Genomic DNA, 24,523 nt, shown 5'->3' with positions numbered 1-24,523 from the left:
ATTAAAATAACTATATTGAATTAAAATATTTTTAAAAACATTTAATTAAATTTAAAAAAATTTAATTTAATTAAAAAAAAGATAATTTCAAAAATGTATATTAAAACATATTTTTCTCATTGGTAGAAAGCCAATCAATATGAAAGATTTTATTAATACAGAATAACATTGCTACTCTTTTATATATTTCTTCGATATTTCTCCACTTTACTTTCCACAATTCGTCTGAGCTGTCAGCACGAATTGATTTATATCTAGGAAGCATTGCATTTCGTGTATATAGGTATTTACATAAAACTTTTTCTTGCTTTGAAACCTCCCCCAGAAAGTTCTCAAAATACTTGGAAGCAATAAGATGTAGTTCTGCGTATAATACGAAGCTCTTATTCATGTCGCACTTTTCACGTCGTGTATAGTAACTTTGAAATTCTATTTATGTTATACACGTTGCATAAACTTGATATAAACTAAGTATTATACGCATTATAAGTGTTAGAAAACAAAGTATTAGAACACAAAAGCATAGAAACGATGCTATATACCAAGTTTTACAAATAATGTAAATAAAATAATTAAATTATATATATTATTGCTCGTTATCAATTTCGTTATTTATTTTTTGTGTTGCAGGTAGCGTGGTTACGAGTCGATACGCAGACGATTCTGACGATATCGAATCACGTTATCACGAAGAATCATCGGATCGCAGTTACACACATTGGTCATCGAACGTGGGATCTGCATATAAGAGATACGCGCCAGACTGACAGCGGTTGGTACATGTGCCAGGTTAATACTGACCCGATGTCCAGCATCATTGGGTTTCTGGATGTTGTAGGTAAAGATCAAACGCTTTTAATTCTCCTCGAAATGATTGTTTTTGTTCTATATCCATATTTAAAAAAGTTAATAATTTTCAAATATAATATAATATTACACATGTGTTTGCGTGCATTTAACATTACAAAAGAGGATAATTAATGTTATAAGCAAAGAAATAATTACACTCAATATCATTTCAAACTTCTGCGCAAACTCTAACGCAAAACGAGAAAAAATATCTCAATTAAAGTAAAATAGTTTCAAACACATACCTAATATGTATGCAATGTACATGACATATGTACAATAGAAAAACCAGAGTCGTAAAAAAAAGCGAATTAAAATTACACTGCAATATAAAAAAACATTCTAAAATTACATTAACATTACTATTTTGAAGTCACATATTATACGTACAAATATTAGAATTTTGTTTATAAAATATTTATATAATAATAAAACATAAAAATTAACTATTTAATTCAAAACATTATACTATATATAATTATTATATAGATTTTGTATTGAAAATATTATGATCTGAATGGACGTTTATGACGTGTACAATATAACATAAATTTTTATTTGCACTATTAAACTCGGACGTTTTATTATTATATCAAACAAATGATAAATCAATTATTGAGTAAGCTTTCGTGGGGCAAAGCGTTACCACATCCGCCGTTGAGAGAACATATCACATACATCGATTGAATATAATATCATGCACAGCATTATTATCTGTTCGAAAATTACAAATGCTTTCTCTACGTTGCACTCCGCACTCAATACAGATTATCATGTTACACAAAGAAACTGACACATCCAGCTGTAACTGGTGCAATTTCATTGATGAGTGGCAATGGAACGCGATCCTTTGAATATACCAACTCTGCATGCTACGTTCATTTGTTTTATAAGTGACAGGATTTCTTTGATAGAAACTCGTCGCATTACAAGCTACTCTTTCTTCCGTGGTGTTATTACTGTTCGCTAATTGTGAGCAACGTCAAAGATATAAAGACTCTCCTAAAGGATTTATCTGTATTTTATTTGCATTTGATAAAATCTTTTTCCCCATTGTGATATTATATAATTATTATAACTTTAATAATTAAAAATTAAATGATTATAGAAGACATTGATAGATGTATTTATTGTGAAGAAAATGTGACTTAGCAAGAGAATTCGTTAATTTTGATATATATAATATATATTCCTTTCTATCTTCTCTTTTTGAATATTATTAATAACTATAATGTATAATATAATTATATATTTTTACACGGTTATAAGAATATATAATTTTAAATTGCTTGCTTGGATAATTACATTCGTCACATTTACATTCGCATAATCGCATTATAAAAATCTTTTTGATTAATCAATATATGTGAAAAATAATTTTCACGTAATTATTGGTTAAAAGTAATTATATTGAATAAAAGTAATAGGTGCCACGTGTTGTGTATACATAATTTGAAACCGGCATATAAACTTATATATATATAATATATATATATATTACGCATAATTTCCGGCTTTTATAAAGCCTAAAAAGCGGAAAATTGAGCGGGAAATGAGAATCTTGAAATGATTTAAGGATCGCTACTGACAAATATTTGCGAGCAAATCGTGCGTTCGGGATTGCTCGTGAATTTGTAACCTACGCCATCAGAAACTCCAAGATCCTCGACTAGTCGTTGCGAAACTCGACTAAGCACAGGGCGGATTCAGCGTTTTCCATGTATACGTAACTCGCGATTGTCCCGCGGAACACGTCCTTTGCTGGCAGGGCGCATCCTTCTTCCCGCGACTATGCATCAACTGATCCTTCCTCGAAACTTTCTTGGCACTTGGTACCACCGTCCCTGTTACCGCCAACTTGTCAAACTTCGCCAACTATGGTCGTCTTGGCGGACACCATAGTACCTCTAGAGGAAGCCGTGATTGCTACTACAAGACACCGGTATTCAATCCTTGATTATTTGTTTCGCGGCACCCCGGGAAATATCATGTACAACATTATAAGCCCCGCAAGGCTGATCTTCGCCTTAATTAACCAGTTCCCCAACGGGAAATATATTATCCTATCTTAATTACTTTATAGTGTAACGTGAAATTATAACTTTTGGCAATTAAACTGTTATAAATTATTATTACATTATTTTCTCTTTCTCTTATAGAATTATTTTATTTTGGCTTTTATATTAAGTATTCGTAGCAATTGTCTTCTTAATGTGACACGTTATTGAATGACAATCAAATATTTGCTAATGAAATAGTAAAATTATATTATCATTTTCAACGTGTTAAAAAGATTTTGATATAAAATACAGATCTCAGAAAAAGATTTGAATATTTTCCTCTTATATGTACATTGTATATTGTTAAGCTTGACAAAATTATCCTTTAGTCTTTATTAGATAAAGTCTTCAGTTATATACATAGATTCAGTCTTATTATTTTTTTTTTTAGACTAACGAACGTATCTTTTTTTCCACCAATTATCGGTTGACTTGACAAAGGTCTGACACAAATCCTGATCTCTAGAGATCGTTGGTCAACTCTATCGCGTTCTGGCGCAATAGCATTCGGGAGATGAATATCGGACTGCCGGAAATTACCAAATAAATGCTGGCATTCTATACTCTTGTGGAAAGCTAATGTATCTCCATAAATACCTCAGCTGAGCTTTTACTGATTTATATCTCTTAACAAGCTCACAGATAGTATCCCATTGATACATTGCAAAGCTCACATTAACTAGGATTTAAGTGAGATGGCTGAACGTTTATGAATGGACGTATAATTAAACATTTATTTTTACGAAAAATTGTTTCATTTATCGCGTAATATGATTTAATACTTATTGCATACTAATGATACAGATATTTTATAATTTCATATTTTACATGCTAGCATGTTCTTGTCTCTATTTATTAAAAAAAATTAGATAAATCTGATAAAGAGAAGCATCTACACTATCAACAGCTACTATATTTAAATTATTATCTATTTAGAAAAGCCTAAGATTAATGACGTTATAAATAAATATAAAATAGAAATAAGGTATATATGAATACAGATGATTTAAAATAAAGCTTAATATAATTAAAATGTTTTAATAAAATTGTTTTAATAAATATGTTTTAATAAATATGTTTTAATTTTTTTTTTAAACTAATCAATAATATTAAGATATGTTTTATATTAATTATTTTAATATTGATTGCGATTTATTTCTATTTGCATAACGTATGCATAATTTGATACGTTTATATACATTAGAAGAGAACACTGTTGCGTTGTTGAACTTTGCTCTAAAAAATTTAAAATAATGTTTTGCGCTGGACGAGAAAGAAGTTGAACAGATTAAAGATTTCACACCTCGGCGAGCCCTTTCGGGTGGCTTGCCAAGATAGAGACGCCTCCCCGCGTCGACCCGCAACGATCTTCCGCGATCGGTTGGATTTGTGGCGACGGGATGCAAATATATGTAAAGTACGTACCCCCGCATCGAAACCTTTCGAGGGCGATTGTACTCTTGGCGGGCTATTAGACACCTTCCCGGCAATTCGTGCTCTACGTTCTAATAACCGGTCGACCTCCTCGCGCCGTAAACCGCCCCCTAGTCCGCAAAGGCTCTAAGCGTATAGTTTAACCTCACCTGCAACCCCTCGTTAAGATTCTTCTTCCGGTCCGACCTATCGTCGACTATATCGTCAAGAAGAAAAGAAAAAAGCGATGTGCCGGCTTCATTTTGTTTTATTGGATGACACATCGTATTTTTCAGTAGTTTGCATCGTTCGAACAGGAAGGGACAGAAAATTGCCACTGATGCAAATCATTATGATAAGAATGAGTCTTAAAGTCTCTAATTTTATAAATATTTTGATCAATTTTAATTATTCTGTTATATCTGTTTTTGTTATTTTTTGAAATTATATTTTACAGTTTTTAAATAGACTTTTTTTTATGTGTATTATGGTCCGAATATAACAATAAATTACTTACATTAGTTTTTATCTAATAATAACTATATATTTTAGCTAAATATGAGATACGAATAAAGAAAAAATGGAGAAGTTATTTGTTCATTTCTTTCTTGCGTTATCATCGATCGTATTATAATTTGCTTTAATTTGCATCTAAGAAGGAGTGGGACGCAAGAAGAAAAATTATACTTGCACGAATTCGTTACGGTCTCTATTGTACATTCTTGAACCTATCACGCTTGTATTCTTTGTTGAAACAGCGATATTGCTTCTTTGACGATGCATGCGTGATAAAAAAATTGATTGTTATATAAAATTATTTTCAACATACACGCGAGTAAATTATCATGAGTGAAGTGAATAAGTATCATTAAATTTATACCGATAAAAGAATTATTTTTTTAAAAATAATAACCACAATCAAAGAATAATAACCAACATAGTAACAATTATAATTTTCTATATGCTAGTAAACTCGCGCAAGCCTACAATTTGTAATAAATATTGTTTCGTTTTCCTGCCTTTGCGATAATATGACTTTTGGATAATTCAATTTGTTGAAAGAATTTAATCTCTCAGCTTGTTTACAAATTCAAAAAAAATAAAAAAATAAAAATACTGAAATATGGAAATAGTAAATATTGCATACAGATTCGATACCTCGTTCAAAATATTGACTTGCAGAAATTTTATCATTGAATTTATTTCGTGCAAATTTGATTATTGACTGCAGATTGCACTCAACATATAGATTGCTGTTATTATAACAATGATATATATCTTTTTTATTTATAACTATTTATTAATTTATCTTTATACATAAACATATGTAACAATCTTATACAGATCTTAAAATGTTGTGCATCGTAATTTCTGTTTATTTGATTGTTAATGTATGTATAAAATAAGTTCAAGCTTATCGCATGTAACATAAGTTTTATTAAATTTCTTGTTTGTCGAAATTACTGTCCCCCCTGTGTATGGTCAATTTGCCTCGGTGCGATATTATATATTCTTACTTACGTGATTAATTATTGGATCATAAACTAAATCTTTTCTAATATGAATATATGCAAATGCATAGAGCGTCTATGAATATACTGACCTGAATATAATTATTTGAAGAATATTTGGATCTTCAAAATTTCAAACTTATATTCTCTCAGTAAAAGGAAATATTTATTTTCCAAAGTTTTGAATAATTTGTATTTATTCAAGAAACTTAAAATTTACATATTTAAAAGATTTAACTTTGCGCTGTATAAATTCGACATAAAAGTTTACGATTTGTATCATTTAAATTAAATTATAATAATTTTCAAAAAATGTGTATTTTCTGGGGGGGAAGTATAAAATGTAAAAAACTAATAATACTGCGTTATAAAGGAGAAATATTATAATTATTCTGTTATGAAACACTGATAGAAAAAATAATTGCAAAAATAAGAAAAGATTTAATATATCTCATTACTCGAGATTATTTAACGATTGATGCGATAGGATAGAGAGTTGACAGTGTTTTTACTGCATCTTTGCGTAATTCATTCTCCGGAGATTGGGGCGCATGCATCAATTTAGTATCACGTTGGTCTAGTCTAAACGTTCGTTCGAACCGATCGAACTTTTCAAACGTTATCGGTATGTCGCAAAATATAGCGGCCATTCAAAAGGACACTCGAAGATATCGGCGGTATGAAACGCGGTGTGTATGTATGTACAGTCTGCGAATATATAAAACTGGATCCGTGAAAGCAAACAAAAATAACAGCGCGCGTGAAACGGTGCGCGGGCACGCGTGAAATAATAAATTCGACCCAATTGTTTTCCCGTATCAATAAATATACTATCTGCGGATACGGCGCTTTTTTTCGCCCCGTTTGCGCCCGTCGCAGTCCGGGGCAAAGCGCGAAATGAATTGCACGCCGGGCCCGGTGATATCTCTGTGACCTGTGATGGCGCGGGCGCGTAGAGCGAAGCTGGCGCGGGATTGCTTTTTGCTCGATGGCCGATGGCCGCTTAATTCTTTGGAAGAATTCGCTTCGTCCCGCCGTACGCTATTTGACAGTTCTGCTCTCCGCTGTGATTTGTTGCGTCGTCAGAGAGCACCCTCATTTCGATCTTCTCTTTGTTGAATCACGCAAAACATTATTGCGAAAATACCATTGCTTTGACATTACTTAATTGAAAAAACGTGTGCTGCTACACATGATATCAATTTTATTTTTATATGTAATTAAATTGATTTTTCAGTTGAATAAGAATTTACACAAAATTGTTTTTGATTCTTTAATAATAATTTAATAAAATTTTGCCTACAGTGAAATATTATTATTACAGTATTAATTAAATAATAATTAAAAAGCTTTATTAATAGAGGTAAAGCAAATGAGAATAAAATATTAACACTAAATGTTTTTATTTTTATTTATAAAAATCAGAATTGGAACTATTAAGCTTAATAATATTTCAATAATGTTTAAATGAGGAAAAAAACTAGATATATAGAACTATATAAAGAGATTACACATTTTGAACATGTATAAAATAAAAATGAGAAAAATTATTCAAATTTTTTTTATGATTGTGTACCAGAAATAATCATCAGCGCAATCGGATACTATGAATAATTATAAGTTGACTTGATAAATGATTATTAAAACAGACTTATTAATTATTATTTTTCGTCAGTCAGCAGATAAACAAAAATTTCTACATTTGCGTTTTGTCTATATATGTATGTGTTTCGAATTTCTACTGTTATGCAATCGCAGCTCTCGTCTATCTTCTCCGCCCCGTCGTTAGTACACGGAAGTACCATTCACGCCGGTACTTTTTCGCGTTCGCGGAAACTTCGTCCTAGAACCTCTTTGCCTTCCGAACACGTCTTTCGTAACTCACCAGAGGGACGCGACGTCGGTCTCTGAGAGAGGACTATTCACGAAGGTAGCCTCTTTCGTGACCAAGAAAGAACTCGGTCCGCGTAAGCTGTGAGAAACCATTCCAGGCCAGCCGTCTTTCCGGTACAAACTGCATGTGCACCGGCCATATTCGGCTCTATTCCGTTTCGAAAGCAACTCGATAATGAAATTTTTCGCATTGTTGTCGCGAAAAATGTATCGGGACTGGTGCTGGTCCCGATTTATCCTCGTGCGATAAAGATTATTTTCGCGAAAAAGGGTGGGTCGATCATCGCGAAGTGCTGGCGATGACGTAAACATTGTTCTATATTCTATACACTGTATTGAGCAAGAGCGGTCCCGTGTATATGTGCGAGTAATCTTTGTGTTGCCAACGCTAAGGTAAAAATGTTTACAAGCTACGTCAAAAAAAGAGATTCCTTCCCGCATAAAGCGGTATAAAAAGATAAAAATATAGAGGAGAATTTGCTGATACAGTATTTTTTCTTAGTGTGTGAGATATACCTTAGTTTGAGTATAGCGTATAACAATAAAAGTAAATAATTTATTATATTAAACATGAATTTAACTACGTTTACGAAAAATCTCTCTCTTTCATAGGGAGTAATATACATCTTAGGGAAAAAGACATTTTTTTTGTATGTTGACAATTATGAAGTATCTTGTTTTAGTTGAAAAAAAATAAGTTAATATATAAATAATTTTAATAAATTGTTATTAAAATAAGTTCTTTCGCGAATGATTGAATAAGACTTGCAATCTTAATAATTACTTTTTATTTTTAGTATAAATATAAAAACTAATAGCACATGTTTATTATTACAAATATCTATGATATATTATAAGATAATTAATTTTTATTACTAAATTGGAGAAATACTTTTTTTAAATATATATACATATATATATATATATATATATATATATATATATATATATATATACGTAAAGCTCAAGATAAAGTTTAAATTTTCAACAGATTTATGAAATAGTAAGAGCAATTGTTCTTTTTATTAAAAACTTTTTATAACATTTTTCTGTAGTTTAAAAGAGGCATTTATGTATTATTCTTCATGATACGATATCTATATTATATATTTTCTAATTAGATAAATGTGGAATATTCATTTCTCTGTACTGTTATCTTGTCATCTTGTCTATTTTACTTCTATTTCTATAACTATCTCTTCTAAATATTATTTAAGAGATACTGATTAATTTAACTTTCGAGTATTGGCGCGTGAATAAATCTGTCCGATATAGATAGGAGCAATGACCTTCCTTAAATTTGGATGTAGAAATACGAGAATCATATTTTTTCGAAACATTATTTTATTGAAGAATATATATTATGAAAAACCATAATTACTAAATAATAATTAGATAATAAATAATAATTAAAAATAATACAATTAATAATAAAGAGATTAATATAATCCGGAGAAAATAATTCTTGCACTAGTGGTAATTTCTGCAATTAATTACGACATAATTAAAAACGCTTTTTTTTTTTTACATAAAAGCGGTTTTTCTTAAAAAGTTTGTTTTGCATAATAGAATAATTTTATATTTTGATTTAATATCTATATACTTATTTGATAAATATAGATAAAAATTTCACGATAAATAATATATACAATAATCTGATCAATAGTTTTATATAAATACAAAAAATCTAACCACAAGAGAGAGAAGATTTTTCTGAATTTTTGTTCCTATTGAGGCGAACAGTTTCTCTGGAATATTTTGCTGCGTTTGTCAAAGCAAAAGAGAAAATTGAACGGTTCTATTCTCATCTGGTTCATCTTTTATATATTTTTCTACGTTTTATATTATTATATCTTTTAGAACGTTCATGTGTGTGTGCATAAATCGTGCAATAATTAATTTATATATTTTGATACATGGTGGATCAGTTGAAATAGAAATCATCGATATGTATGAAAACAAAATAAACAGAAAGATATATATATATATATATATATATATATATATATTTAGTTTTGATATTTTAGTTGATTTATTTACTCAGATTAGAGAAGATAGAGGAATAAGCATAGTTTCTCTAAGCTATCAATTATATCTTCTAAACATATAGCAATCCGCCATATAGCCAACCATTGTTTACTAACTCGAATAAAGTTATGCGATGGATTTACTTTGTATGATATATTGCTTGCTTATGCAGTTCGAGTTATTCAAATAATTCACTTACGTTCTCTTAGTTCAGATTCTCTGTTTATATCATTCATATATTAATACAAAGATATGAATTATAAAATTTTCTCTGTAGCAATCAGATTTGTCAAATTATCGCATACACATAGCAGATATATGTAAATATGTTAACTTGTATGTATGTTTAAGTTAATAAGGGCACATAATTTTATTTAATTTACAGCCATTTGAATTATATATATATGCGCATAAGCTTTACCAAAATTTGATCGAGCATAGTTTATGGTCTCGCGCTCAAAGACTAATATGTGAATCGTAAAAAAATATATTCATTACCCTAATACCGCGCGCTCTTCTACAATACCCTATCGAGCTTCCGATTGCGATACAATAAAACAACTTGAATTACGATCCGCTAAGTTACACGCGTCGAAAATCGGTGAAAAGCTTTTTCAATGAAACAAAAAGGTAGCTCGCGTAGAAAAAAGCGGAGGCTGGTACAAGAAGAGATGCCGGTCGGACCTAGATCGGGACGCTGCGAAGATTCGAGCGAATTCGAGCTCAACGAGACGAAAACGCGAGCACTGACGAGGCAAATCGAGATTTTACGAGCGAATTCGCCGTATATGCAAGCGAATGGGGCACGAAGGCTTCTCGCGCGTGCTCTCGCGATGCGGTGTACACGTAGAATATTGCGACACGGTCAGGGGGTGACGGAGCATGATCGGTCAGCGAGAGATAGCCATCCATCTGGCCGTGCAATGTTCTCCGTGTGTTGGGACGCACACACGCAATCTCCGGGACGTTCTCGTCGCAATGTGGTCATTGTTTCAGTGCCACCGGATATCCTGGACTACCCCACCAGCACGGACATGGTGGTGCGGGAGGGCAGCAACGTGACGTTACGGTGCGCGGCGACAGGAACACCGGAGCCGACGGTCACGTGGCGTCGTGAGTCGGGCGGCACGATCATCTTGTCAAACTGGCAAGGTACGTGTATCTTTGCGCTATTGCTACATTACTATCGCTTCGAACTCCAACTGGTTATATTCCGTCGCGCCGGTTTGCCATTCCGGATCGAATCGCCGCGGTTCCGTTTTCTTTTCGCCTCGGTCTCTGCGCAACCCCTTTCAACCTTATTTCGTTGTCTCGCGTCGCGTCGCGTATATTGAACGTAATCCGTTTGCAGAACGTTTGTGCTGCGAGGCTTTCTCTTGCTCCGCGCTAAAAGAGAACAACGGAAAGTCGCCTCGTTTCGCGTGCTGATTGAATGGAACGTTTATTGTAAGTTTGCTCGGGTCGTTGAGTGAGTTTTCATGAATGCTATGTGAATCGATGATACGAGAGAAGAGAGTTTTTTGTTGAATTTATTGTAGGTTTAACATGTTTGTCGCAATTGATGCGAACAAAGCAAACTTGCTTACTGATTAGAATTGATCAAATGTAGAATATACATTTGAAGTTGAATCAATTAAAGTATAAATTGTCCTTGTTTTTATAATAAAATAATAGACAAAGAGAGAAATCTTAATAACGAGAAGTCATATTAACAACATTGCATTATACCATTCAAATATTCAATTCTTTAATAATTTTTTATCAACTTATTAATATTTCTACGTATATTATATATATATATTTTTATAATTATAAAGTTTTTAATTCTATTGGCATTTTTTATTGTTTCGACAATATAACATTCAACAATAATTTACTCTTTCACTATCCTTCCACTTCCTACAATCTCTCACAACTGGCGAGAAAATTTAACGATTCGTTACACAAAATGATTTCTTTCTTGATGTTATTATCAACAAACTGCCGCCGGCGCAATGTCTATCGAAATAAAATTGCCGAGCATTTATAATATAAACTCATTTACTTAACCCATTCGGCAAGAAATTAATTTTGTTTACAATTGCGAACAAATTTGTCGTTATGCCATCTTTAAGTAAAATCTAATAATCAACATATAATTTAATTTCTTAATTGTTGTAGAATGCAATACAAGCGTTTGCGATAGAATATTTTTCAACGAGAACTTTCTATTAATGACAATTTTACGAAGCATAATGATTGCTGATATTTAAAGTTAAACTATTATTATATGTTTACAACTAACTTATTTCATAATTACTAAAATGCAAGAGTATTTTTACATGCATTTTTATGTAATTTATAACTAACCTAGCTAATATTTTTTCCAAAAGGTTAATTCTATATTATTAATTTTACGTAAAATTAAAATTGAGAGACACAATTTCACTCAATTCAAGAGTTTTTTTTTTACAAATTCCCCCAAGATTTCTGTTGTCACAATCCAATCACTCACACGCTTTTGTTTCCGGCTTTATTCAATAGTATCTTTCTTGTTTTCCGCTTTGTGTCAGGATTGTTCAGATCTTTCGCTGACTAATTGCACAAGCAAGTGCTACGGACATTCTTGATTGTAGTCTACATCAAGTAGGGTAGCTAAAGCACTGCTTTAATCCCTCTCTTTTTCGACTACAAATTCTCTTCTCTCATCCTTCCATACCTCTTCTCTTTTACTCTATTTTTGTTGCCGAGTATGTTACTGAGTTATGTACTTCGGAAACACTGACGCGACGGGCCAATGTGCAACACACTTGTATTTTTCGTCCTTTCGTGTCAAAAAGTGCAAAGAAACATCTCGCTGTAGCAAGACATTGTTCGTCGTGTTTCTATCATTCTATGCTTTATTCACCGGATAAATTTTTTTATGTTTCGGGACCAATTTTAAGGAATCGCTTTAAGCATTTTGTCACGTCCCGTTGTTCCTTTATTCGTCTCTTCATTCGTCTCGCGTTCATTTTGCGGGAAGGTTCAATCGCGATTCCATTAGACGATAAGTACCGGAAAATAGAGTATTCCATCGTACAGCTGTGCGCCATCGCTCTTACGATTTTCTCACTCAGTCCGCGCACTTCGTTTGACTCCCAATAATAGTTGAAGAGACGAAAAGAGGTTCTTTTATCCCTTTATTCTTATACCATAATCCATACTAAGCGAGTCTGCTTTCTGAAGACGATAAAAATTTGATGTGCGAATTTACCTCAAAGATCTCAACAGGTGCGCGAGGGAAAACGCTTTTCAACATATCGTGCAGACGTCGTTATGCATCAATTTTATGGCATATATTCAAATGCTACAAAAAATATGAGGAATAATATATAATGTTAAATAAATAGGACAACGCAATGATTTTATAATGACAAAATTAATGGCCAGTATCAATCTATCAAAAAGGAAGTACAAATATTCTACGCATATCTATTAAATAATTAAATTTTAATTTTATTAATTATATTATTAATTTTATTAATTTTTTTATATTAAAAAATGTTTTCTACATATTGTGCACTCATATTTATATTTATTTTATATAAATTATTTGTATAAATTATTTTTAATATATAATTACTTAAAAACCTTTTTACATTGTGTAAGTTATAGAGCATTGTTTTTTAACAATAGTGTATATACATATGTATATACAACTATGTGTAGATTATTAGGTCGCTCTGATCTATAAAAGAATGTATATGTAAATTATATGGTAATCAATCTGTGGAAATAAATTTTGCTAGTTAGTCAATTTAACTTTATTACGCACTCACGATGTGGAACTAATTGTGATTTCAATATACAAATCGATTAGCACGTTTAATTGTATAATATCGAAATTAAGGAAATACACATTTTAATTAAACTTGAAATCAATTGTTTCATAATGTTAAGCTAGTCGACCGTATTGCAGCATGTAAAACAGAAATTATTGGAAAACATCAGAGAATAAATATTAATTTACAACACATGAAATTACAACTGTGACATACATATAATGAGTACTACTTTGTTCACTTCAATATTTATATTGCATTCCATTTAATACAATTTACAATCTAATACAATTATATGTTATTTAATAGAATCAATGCTTTATTTTTTTCACTGTTAATATTGCGAAATGTTTTAATTGCTTTATTGTATTTTGGTATATGAAAATGTAGATGAAAAAGTATATTTAATGTGTTTCTTTAAATTGCGTGTTTGAAAAATTTGCTACACGCAGAACGTTGCAGAGAATTTTACATTTTCGCCACTTACATATCACGTAATTAAAGCACATGCTCTGATTGATATATATTACGTATACGTTATATTTGGTATATGAAGGAAATGAGAAGAAAATCTACAAATATTAATAAAAATTTAATAAGTATTTTATATTAAAAAAAATGTTTTTATTGTTATTTTATTATATTTATTATGTTATTATTATTATTATATTTGTATTTGCTAAAAAGTAATAATTTAAAGCATTAAATATATTTAATCGATAATTAGGTTGGAAGAGTTACATTTCTGGGACTTCAAGAAAAACATTGTATATAAAGATTTTAAATTGCGAAAAAAATTTATGATAAATGTGTTTACGATTCAGAATATTTCGTAAAAAATTAACGTAACACAAATGCGTACAATTGTGTTAGTATTGTCAGATGCGTTTCTGGGCGATGAGTGCAGCGACGTACATAACTTAGACGTCGTAACTCAGGTTTATATGAATTTATATGTCTGAATCTCTCTATAAACTGTTGCAGCGACGAGTTTCGAAGGTCCAGAGCTGGAAATAACACGCATCACGCGTCTCCATATGGGACCTTATCTCTGTATAGCATCGAACGGGGTGCCACCGACAGTCAGCAAGCGGATCCTTCTCACTGTTCACTGTACGTAATTTTACTGCGTGATCCTAGATTTCGTTTTATGACCAAGGACCATCTTTTCATTGAAACAATATGAAACGTGGAAACGCATAAATGACTTTTTTATTGCAATCGAGAGAAGTATTGTCAAATGCATTTTTATTTTATCAGATATTAAAATTTACACACATACACACACGCACACACACATATATATAATTAAATTTTATATACAATTATTATATATTAATTAATCTTTAAAAAAGAAAATTACAAGATAAGTAATAAAATATCGCATTATTATAATTTCTGCTTCGAAATCAAACTGTTTCAGTTGAAAACTGTGTCAATCGAAAAAATTTGGCATTATTCAGTTTCCATGTTACATCTTTTATGCTTATGTGCTTGCGCATGAATGATTTTATGCAGTTCTGTATTCTGTTCTAGAAATTCTTTCTTATGCGTCGCGCTTGCCACAAAATATAATTTAAATTGTCGTTCTCGCGCGTGCTGTAAGCGATCTCGCGTAATGACGCTTCTCGGAATGGGCATGGTGAATAGCTAATCCCGAGGGCCATTGTTCCTGAAAACGGAGTTAAATCTTTCCCGCCGCTGGCTACGTAATTTTGCTATGCGATGTCACGAGCCGCTTACTACGGGGACAAGTGACGTTTCTGGATTGATTAAAAAATAAGAAGAACCTATTCCATAGAAAAATACTTTAAAAATGAGCAGAGAATCCTTCCTAAGACTGCGTCAAGTGTCAAATATCTTGAGGATGAATTTGACAATCTCGATGGATTCATTAACTTATTTTTTTGCAATTTAAAAATTTTCAGCATTAAATATATCTATGCTGTTATAGTAAAATTTAGCGTCATTAATATAAAATTGATGACGCCTTATTATTTACTTTTTATCTCAATGTAATAAAAGAATTTGATAATAAAAGACACACATGATACATTTGCACAAAATTTGTACTCGACATAATAGACACTAATTATTAACAGTATAATATTTACTTTTTAATGCAAATTTTATGAAAACGTATTACTTTTTATAGTTCAGCCTATGGTTTGGATCGAAAATCAACTAGTGGGTGCTTACGAAGGGCAAAGCCTCATCTTGGAATGTCATAGCGAAGCTCATCCTAGCCCTATCACTTATTGGACAAGGCCAACAAATGAGACTATCACCAACGGTGAGAGCAAACATTTCTATGCTTTTATCACAAAAAATATTTTTCAATTTCGCCAACAATATAAATAAATGATAAATTAGAAATACATATCATTGTGTATTAAAATAATAAATTGTTATGACAAAATAATAAATTGTTAACTTTATCCTCATATATTTCACATTTAAAGCAAATTTTTTTATGGCTATTCAAGTTACTATTATTGTGTTTAATTTCTTGAGGACAGACAAAGCAAATTTGTAGCTGATAAATTTGTGCTTGTTAAGATAATGTTCCGTATCGCGTTAAAAAATATTCGCATGAATAATATTCACCATCTGGAAAAGTGGAAAAATGAATTTTACTGAAACCGAGAGCTCGTTTCATTCCAATTTGAGATAATTATTATAAGTTCTTTTCTTTTCTTTTCTTTCGCGTGCCCACGCCGAGAGGTGCACGCACGAGCAGTTGTAATGCGATTCGCCTTAATTACACCGCGCTAACGCGGCTGTTTCACTCTAATTGCTACCATGCATCTTTGCGATATGCCAAGGGGTTAAGGGCAAGGGCACAGTGGCATTAAAACTTAAGACGTGTGCATGCCATCTCGTGTCGACTCGCTAATCCGTGACAGCACCGTCCCTATATATACACGCGGTAGGCTGAAATTTTTCTGCAAAGTGCTCTAATGAAAAGGTACATTCGAATTAATTAAAAGTACACGGAATGTTTTGCAGTTCCCATGATCCCGGTTTTCATTTGCTATCGCAAGTTTCATCTAGTCAATTAACATTTGATAGAATTTCTCTCGCAACTGGAGAAATTACGGAGAAAATCAACGGAGAATAAAATTATACTATTAATTTTTGTCGATTAATTTGTGAAGAAGCAAAAGTCTCTCTTTATTATATGATTGACGCAAATGTAGATATTTTTGAATGCAATAATCTACGCACTGTCATATATATGTATATATGCGCATGTATATTATATTCCTTTGTGTTTCGCTTATCTAATAGAAATAAAGTCTTGAGAAGTTTTATGTCATTAAGCATTCATATGTGCATATCGATAGAAATTATTTTGCTAATTAGCTATTAGCGTTGATACTAACTGGTATTGTGTCATATTTAATTAGAATAGTATAATTTTTATCAGAAAAGTATTCAAATAGAGATAAATACGGTGATTTTAAAAGAGAAAATATTATGCAAAATATTACGCTATATTATGCAATGACGCTACAAATTATTTTTATGAATAAATCAATGATTTTTATATTTAATATTTAAATTTATTATTACACGCAATATATTATAGATTATTTATTATGAGCAAGTAATAAATCAATTAAAATGCTTAATCAATAACATAATTTTATTTTTTCGATTTTAGGACATGAATTTATGTATCCAATATTATTATTAGAAATAATCTGATAAGATGTGAATAATAAAACTTATTTTTCGATTGTACCATGTTTACGTTTTTAAATATAGATTCGTAAAATTACATATTTATATAAGCGGCGATACAATAAATAAATTTTTATGAAAAAATGCGTGTTTTTACGAATAAAGCAATATATACATATATATATATATATATATATATATATATGTGTGTATATATGCACACTTGTACTAATAAGATTAATATAAATTTTCTTTAAAGTAACATTTCCGCACACTGGCAGTGTCATAGTTTCTAATGATATAAAAATCGATATTTGTGCCATTTTCTACACGCCAGAACGAAAATGACATTTGCACGAATAACATGGTCTGCTTCATGCACACTTTGCACAGTTCTATAATACTTAAGCTGCTTGGAACATAAATACGAAGTTTACTGCTGCGCGCATCGATCCAGAATTTTCTGTTATTCTGGGCTGCCGTGAAAGCTTGTTTAGTTAGTGCTATTCCATTCGCAGCAATGAAACGGATTAGCTTTTCAACGAGGGACAAGTGCAATTACATCAACGCAAAAAAGCCGATTTTGCGCGTCATGCGCTTCCGGTTAACAAACTCCCTCGAATTATTGACTTCGATTAAAGAGCCAATATATGTAGATTATAATCTACGTATGCATGTGAAATTTATGATTTTTGTTTTATTCATTGCGCTATTGAATGTTGTTAATCCACATTTGTGATATGTAATAAACCTGTTATTTATAAACAATGTATGCAATATTATTTCACTGTATCAATTGAAAGCAACTGGCTTACTATAATATTTGTACATATTATACATATAATTATTTAATACAAATGGAATATAATTTAAACATAAACATATCTACATAAAAAATTCTACATACCCATACAAAAAAAATCCTGTATTTATCTGTTTGAATTATATTTTACAATTCAGAAAGTTTGCCGTTTTTTATTGGATTAATTATACTGTAAAATGTGATATAATGTTAATTTTAATCGTACAAATTTCCCTAGAATTTTGATTTTGATAACATTGTTATTTCAGCATATGTAATGTGCACAGTTTAAATGTCGGTATTTTCACGCTTTTCAGACGAGAACTATAAGGTCGAAACAATCCCTAAGGGATCATATGAGATGACAATGAAGCTCATGATAAAATCTGTACGAGTTCAGGATTTTGGATCCTTTCGGTGCGTGGCAACGAATTCTCTCGGAGAAACTGATGGAAGGATAAAACTTTATAGTGAGTAATGTGTTTATAAATCTATTCTTTGTAATATTTTATATATTCTTTTTCATTATTTATATAATTTATTTGGCTCTATATAGTATGGCATTTAAGCTGCAATAACGTAATTACTTTAATATATTAATAATTAAATTTGTGATTTCGTTGCACAATTTTTTTCGCTTCAATTTCTCTTGTAATACGTATATCATGCGCGGAGAAAGAGACAAGAGAAAATATTATATTTTAATAAATTACGAAAAAGAAATAATGAGTTTGTATATTTTAATTTTTAATTATTTTTAATAGTCTATTAAAATTACGGAGATTTGTACGCACATACATACAAGGAAATTAGTTTAATTTATTATTGAGAAACATAATGTAGAACACACACACACACACACACACACAATTTTGCGTAATTAAACTTTTAAATAAAAATAAAAATGTACATATTAAAAATTCATTGTCGCATAATGCGACGATTTATACAACGAAAAAAAATCTGCATGTTTTTCGGTGTGTACACAGTTATTTTCGGGCAGAGTCTGAAACATCTCGTTCCGGAATTAAATCAGCGGCGCGGTCGCGTGATTCTTAAGCGGATAACTTATCGGTTTATCGCCGATCAATAACCTTCTCGACGTAATTGCCCCAATCTCAGTGCACCAAAATGTACCCCGTCTCTCGTTCCATGACGCCATCGCTAGACTCCATCATCGTTCCGTGCATACGAACTTTGGGAAGCCAAACAACCTTTCTCCGTTCCTGTTTACCCCAATCCCTTCGCTTACCATCTCGTGATGGAATAAAAAGAACCGACGATCTCTCACAAGACGTGAAAGATGTTGCTCGTTAGCTAACGACATTAGTAGCCTTGTCATTTCTTCGCGTACAATAGAGAATGAAAGTGCCTGCAAGGCCTTCCTGGCCTTCTGGAAGAGAACATTGCTGTGAATCAAGCCAGGTCGAAGCCACGTCGCCTCGCGTCATGTCATGTCATCTTCGTGCCACTACGTCACGCGCGTCCATCCCGTTCTGCCGTCATTATATTTCATTGGATCTCTCGCGGACGAGAGAGATTCAAGTGGTAAGCACACCAAATACGTAAAGCACGACCCGTCCGTTCGACCTCGCTGATGTTAATTGATCGCCTCTCCAATTAGAGTGTCGACGGTGGGAGGAAAGGGACGGGGTAACGACGACGAAAGGATAGAAGCGGGTCCGTTCAAAGAGAAAGGTAGGGAGTGTGACGGTTTTAACGAAAATCGCGCCGTTCATGATGATTGGATGAGGACGAAGGGGGTGAAAGGGAGACTCGTAGCGAGAGTGCGCGAGGCACTTAATTACCGACAATTGCAAATAAAACGCTGCGGTGGAAACGACACGGCAAGAATGGCGAGACACGCCCGTCACGAATTTCCATTCTCACGAATCACTCTCCTCCAGTAATTAGTCCGATAGTTTAACCCAACGGGTTGTCTCGCGTTCTCCACTGAAATCACCCTGCACGTCCTGTCTCTTTTTTCCAGTGACACCCTTAACAATAATTACCGAGAGAAACCAATCGTGAATTATATGGCATTGCTGAAGTCAGTTAACTTCACAATGAGAATTTTACTCGAGCTATAGAACACGAAGAGATGGAAAAGGACCAATTATCGACAGACGTGTCGCGGCTTGTGCGAGAAGAGACGAGTTGCAAGGAGAGAGGAGCTTGCTTTAAGGGCGGCTATATACGACTCGTAAGACTGTATAAAACACTTTGTGCGCGAGTCGCACCATCGCGTCGGTTGTTCCGAGTTTGCACAATGACGTGCACGCATGGCATGCAAAGTTCTGTGCATGATGGCCTATATTCAAATTGCATTATATCGCCGGATGAGGGTGCGGGAGCGCGCGCGCGTATAGATGTGACCGATAAATGCGCCGTATAGAAGCCCATGGTCGTTAGTTCACTTTTGCTGCGCTCGCCGGTGCGAGCGAATGTATATAGTTTGAGGAAGAATTAAATCGTAATTGCTATATCCCGTAAATCTGATTTTACAACGCCCGGAATTACGGTGCAATAATTTTTAAAGATTATTAGCAATTAGTAATGTAATTAGTATTCTCTATTATTATATCTCAAATTGGTGCATTATAGTGTGTTGTAAATTAATTGTAAATTAAATCAATAGTTCGCGCAGTGTTCCGTAAGTTTTATCTTCTCTTTCTTTTTAATTTATATAATTGTCTGTACATTTCCATGAATAAAATAATTACAATCTGTTTCTCTTTCCTTCATCTTTTAATTTCCCGATAGTGATGATGCAGACGAAATATTTCTAACGTACATATATTCATAATTCTCTGGATTATTCTGGTGATTCTTTGTGAAATAATTCAGCTAAAAAGAAAATGAACAGAAAAAAAAGACAAGTTGAATTATTTTATTCCCACGCTTGCTCATTGCTCACGCTCAGACGCTATTAAGAGTGTTACCGTGAAATGGCAGGCATCATCGGTAGTGAAGTGAACAGAATTGCGCGAGCCTTCTCGGGTGAAATACATTACTGGCTAATTGCAGTGAGATGGAAGAGAGCTCTGAGCATCTTAAACCACAGTCGCAATATTCATTACCGCAGATACAGCAAAGCGTCAAAGAAAATTATATAACGGCATGCTAATAAATGTAAATTAGTAATTTAAGGTATTCGGAAACGATAACCATTTCAACGGTTCTCGGTAACAGTGTGGTACATAAAGCTGACCGCAATCCCGATATTCGGCCGAAACGCGGTGTCCAAGCGTATTAATTAATGTATTTATTAAATTACATTGTTACAGAGAACTGTCAGAATAGCCGTGAGCGCGCATTCTGAATCTCCCACTGTACGAATATGCAACGTATGCTTTCCTAGATTTGTAAACAGTACTATAGGCAAACATAAATGCATTGATCTTGCAGAAGTAAACACAATTGTCGTTGGGAATTGAAATCAACGTTGGATAAGCTCCTGCACATCGAACGAAAGTTGATTAGTATTTCAATATTTATCTCCTGCGAATTTACCCGCAAAGATAATTTTCAGATTATACAAGACGTACAAGAGAAATTCGAAAGATCAAACAAGAAGAAAATATAAAAGATTTGTATAATTATATTACAATGATAATAATTATGGAATTTATTATTATACTATTATTGATCTATCACTACGTCAATATTTTAAAGTGTAAAAGTACATATCTTATAAATTTAAATAATTTTAAAAATTACGAATATGATCGCTAAAATAATTAACAAACATATTTTTTTTTTTTTGTTTTCACTGTACTTTAGTTTCAGTCAGTTTACGCGAATGTCTGTTTAATATATCAATGTTGAAGGAAAACTGCATTTGCGACATATTGTTCTTGTCGTAATCTGTCGAAGGGATATTGACATTCACTTTTGTGTCCCGTAATCTCAATTGTTTCCGGTTGTCACCTGAGAATGTTGCGCGCGCTGTCATCCCGCGGGTATTAATTAGAAAAAGTGTAGTTTTGTACTCTCATAACAGCAATGCCGATGCACGCGCGAGGGAATTAATATCGCTTTCGAACTCTCGACATTTCGACGGAGCGTGCAAGTGACAAGAGCTCTCCGGGTTTTGCGGGAACGCGCCGTTCGGACGACATTCCAATACGTCAAACCCGGAGAGCATCGCGCGGAAAGTCCGACCGCTTGGCCGATTATTTTTCCAGTTATTACTCGCGGACAGGACTTTACCCCGATATCTCGATTTGCCATTTACGCCCGTTCGTTTTTCAAACACGATTCGATTGTAAAGCGACTTTCTATCGTGTTGTTGTTTAACGGATGTTTGATCTCCACGCTGATGATCAACCCGAATTTTCAAGTGCTCGCTGTTGTTTATCAATAACAAATTTCAGCGATTAATTATGCGCGTTTTATTTATATTATTATTGAGTTTTATCGACACCACGTGTGCAAAAATCACAGTTATTTATTCGTTGCTGCCCCGCATTTCTATACTTAATATAAGAGATCTATTTACAGACGGGCATCTCTCTCTCTCTCTCTCTCTCTCTCTCTCTCTTTCAGTTGTAAATATTTTATATTGGAACTGGTTAGGGTTAGATTAATAAAACCAATACTATTGAACGATAAACATGGTTGAAATTAAAGAGAACGGGTCTTTAGCTTCTGTAATTAACTTTGAAATTATGCTCTCTCTACATATTTCGTCGTAATTGTGCACATATTTGAACGTATATATTTATAATTGCGTATACTGTAATTAAGATATAAATTGCTATATTAATTTGTCCTCTTAAAATTAATGCATGTTATTGTAATTATTTAGACATTAGTGTAATTTTTGATTATATGGCAATTAATTGAGAGAAAATTCTTATAAAGCAATATAAATTTAAATTGCGTAATGTGACATTATAATCTTTAGTTAATTTTGAATAAAATTGACAATAGATTATAAACAAAATTTTATACAAATATAATTACGGATGTTAAACACTAGCATTTTATAAGAAAGGATGATGTGTATATGGCTTTGTTAGAAAAATGACTTTCCTAAAAAGTTTATAAACCAGAGAAACGGTAATTTTCTAGAAAATCTGTCTGGTAAAAGGAAGCACAAAAATGTGTTCTCTCAAGAAGCCCAAAAAACTTTTCTCAAGTAATTTAATTCACAAAAGAATCCATAGAAAACTACTACAAAGTATTCTACTTCTTATAAAAAAAAAACACATCTGACTTTCCTTGGTTCCTCTAACTTTGGTTACCAAATTTATTGTATCGTCGTATATTTTCAGAAATCGATAAGCCAACTACCCGCAGACCGGGCTCGAGACGGGAGTCGAAAAAGACATGGAAGATCGATCACAGCCATGAAAAGAAGGCCGCCGGTATGAAGGACGAGCCGATGCTGAAAGGCGATGATATTGGCGACGAGCAGATCGATTTTCAGTCGGCGACGGCCTCATCGGCGTTTCATCGCCACTTGCTTACAAATTTCGGAATAACTGCCATAACCGCGATATTGGCCGGTGGTTTATCCACGTAGGCCACCGTGTTGTTTAAAAAAAAACTATACGTAAAGAAGATTAAAGTAATATAGAAAGACTCTCTGGATGCGGGATTAAACATCGCGCGTGGCGAGCATCGCAACGAAGTAATGTCGATAAGAATAATGCTGCGAAGGGTCGCTGTGTTCCCGATAAAAAGTCTCTTCCTGTTGTACATGAAATTTGCATAAAGTGAACGTAGAGTGAAGACCTGTTTTTATATGGAAGCATGAAAGGTCCGAAGTATCTGGTTGATCAGAGTGACCGGGGTACTTCGTGAGGGAGCGTAATTAACACATTGCAAGCCGAACGTGTACTAATAGACTTACCTCTCTATCTAAAGACGTAGAAAGCCACCAATCTATTAACCTCTTTACGCTGAAGGCGTCAGAGTAGCTGGCTTTTACCGTTCCCATTCCGAGCGGTAACCTTGTTGACCTCGCCATCACTTGAAGAAGAAAGTCTGTAAATTAAGTAAAAAGGGGCACATATTATTTGTAATCGCACTTTCTCATAAATTGATAAAATAAATATTTTTTTGTTTGTTTTATGTATTTATGTGTATGTATGTGTGTGAAAGAGTAGTATAAAAATTAAATTTTAATCTACTTAAAAAAGAACATTTTATGCAGGCATGCTTTTATTTTCATACAGAATATATAAAATGTCTGCTCTTCGATTTGTTCAATCTTTAAGTTATAATAATATACATAGTATTATTCTCTCTTTCTCTCTTTTTCTCTATCTCTTTTCATACATACTCACATATCGTAAGTATTGTGTTATAATACAGTATCGTGATATAAGAATATAACAATATCTTTCATTACTTCTGCATCTCAAAATATTAACAGAGCGTACATAGCTTGCAATTTGCTAATAATGTCTAAATATATGAAGGTGCTTAATGAGAGTGCGTATTGTGCATATGTGGAATCTCAAACAA

The 24,523-nt window shown here is 32.7% G+C and overlaps 1 protein-coding gene across 1 annotated transcript in view; it reads left to right on the top strand.

Moving 5' to 3' along the window:
- Positions 1–24,220, top strand: part of LOC145933878 (neurotrimin) — an 84,490-nt gene extending 60,270 nt beyond the window's left edge. The window contains exons 3-8 of the mRNA XM_083033887.1: positions 631–838; positions 10,751–10,906; positions 14,542–14,670; positions 15,713–15,850; positions 18,364–18,516; positions 23,326–24,220. Of these exons, the coding sequence (XP_082890013.1) occupies positions 631–838; positions 10,751–10,906; positions 14,542–14,670; positions 15,713–15,850; positions 18,364–18,516; positions 23,326–23,576 (1,035 nt within the window). The 3' untranslated portion in view covers positions 23,577–24,220. The remainder of the gene's footprint in view (positions 1–630; positions 839–10,750; positions 10,907–14,541; positions 14,671–15,712; positions 15,851–18,363; positions 18,517–23,325) is intronic.
- Positions 24,221–24,523: the final 303 nt, after the last annotated feature.

Source organism: Prenolepis imparis, unplaced genomic scaffold, assembly GCF_030444845.1.
Source record: "Prenolepis imparis isolate NDT839.2.m4 unplaced genomic scaffold, iyPreImpa1.0 SCAF_3, whole genome shotgun sequence".
In the NCBI taxonomy this organism is placed as follows: domain Eukaryota; kingdom Metazoa; phylum Arthropoda; class Insecta; order Hymenoptera; family Formicidae; genus Prenolepis; species Prenolepis imparis.
Note: the sequence above shows the minus strand (reverse complement) of the source record. Positions and strands in the feature narration are given on the sequence as shown.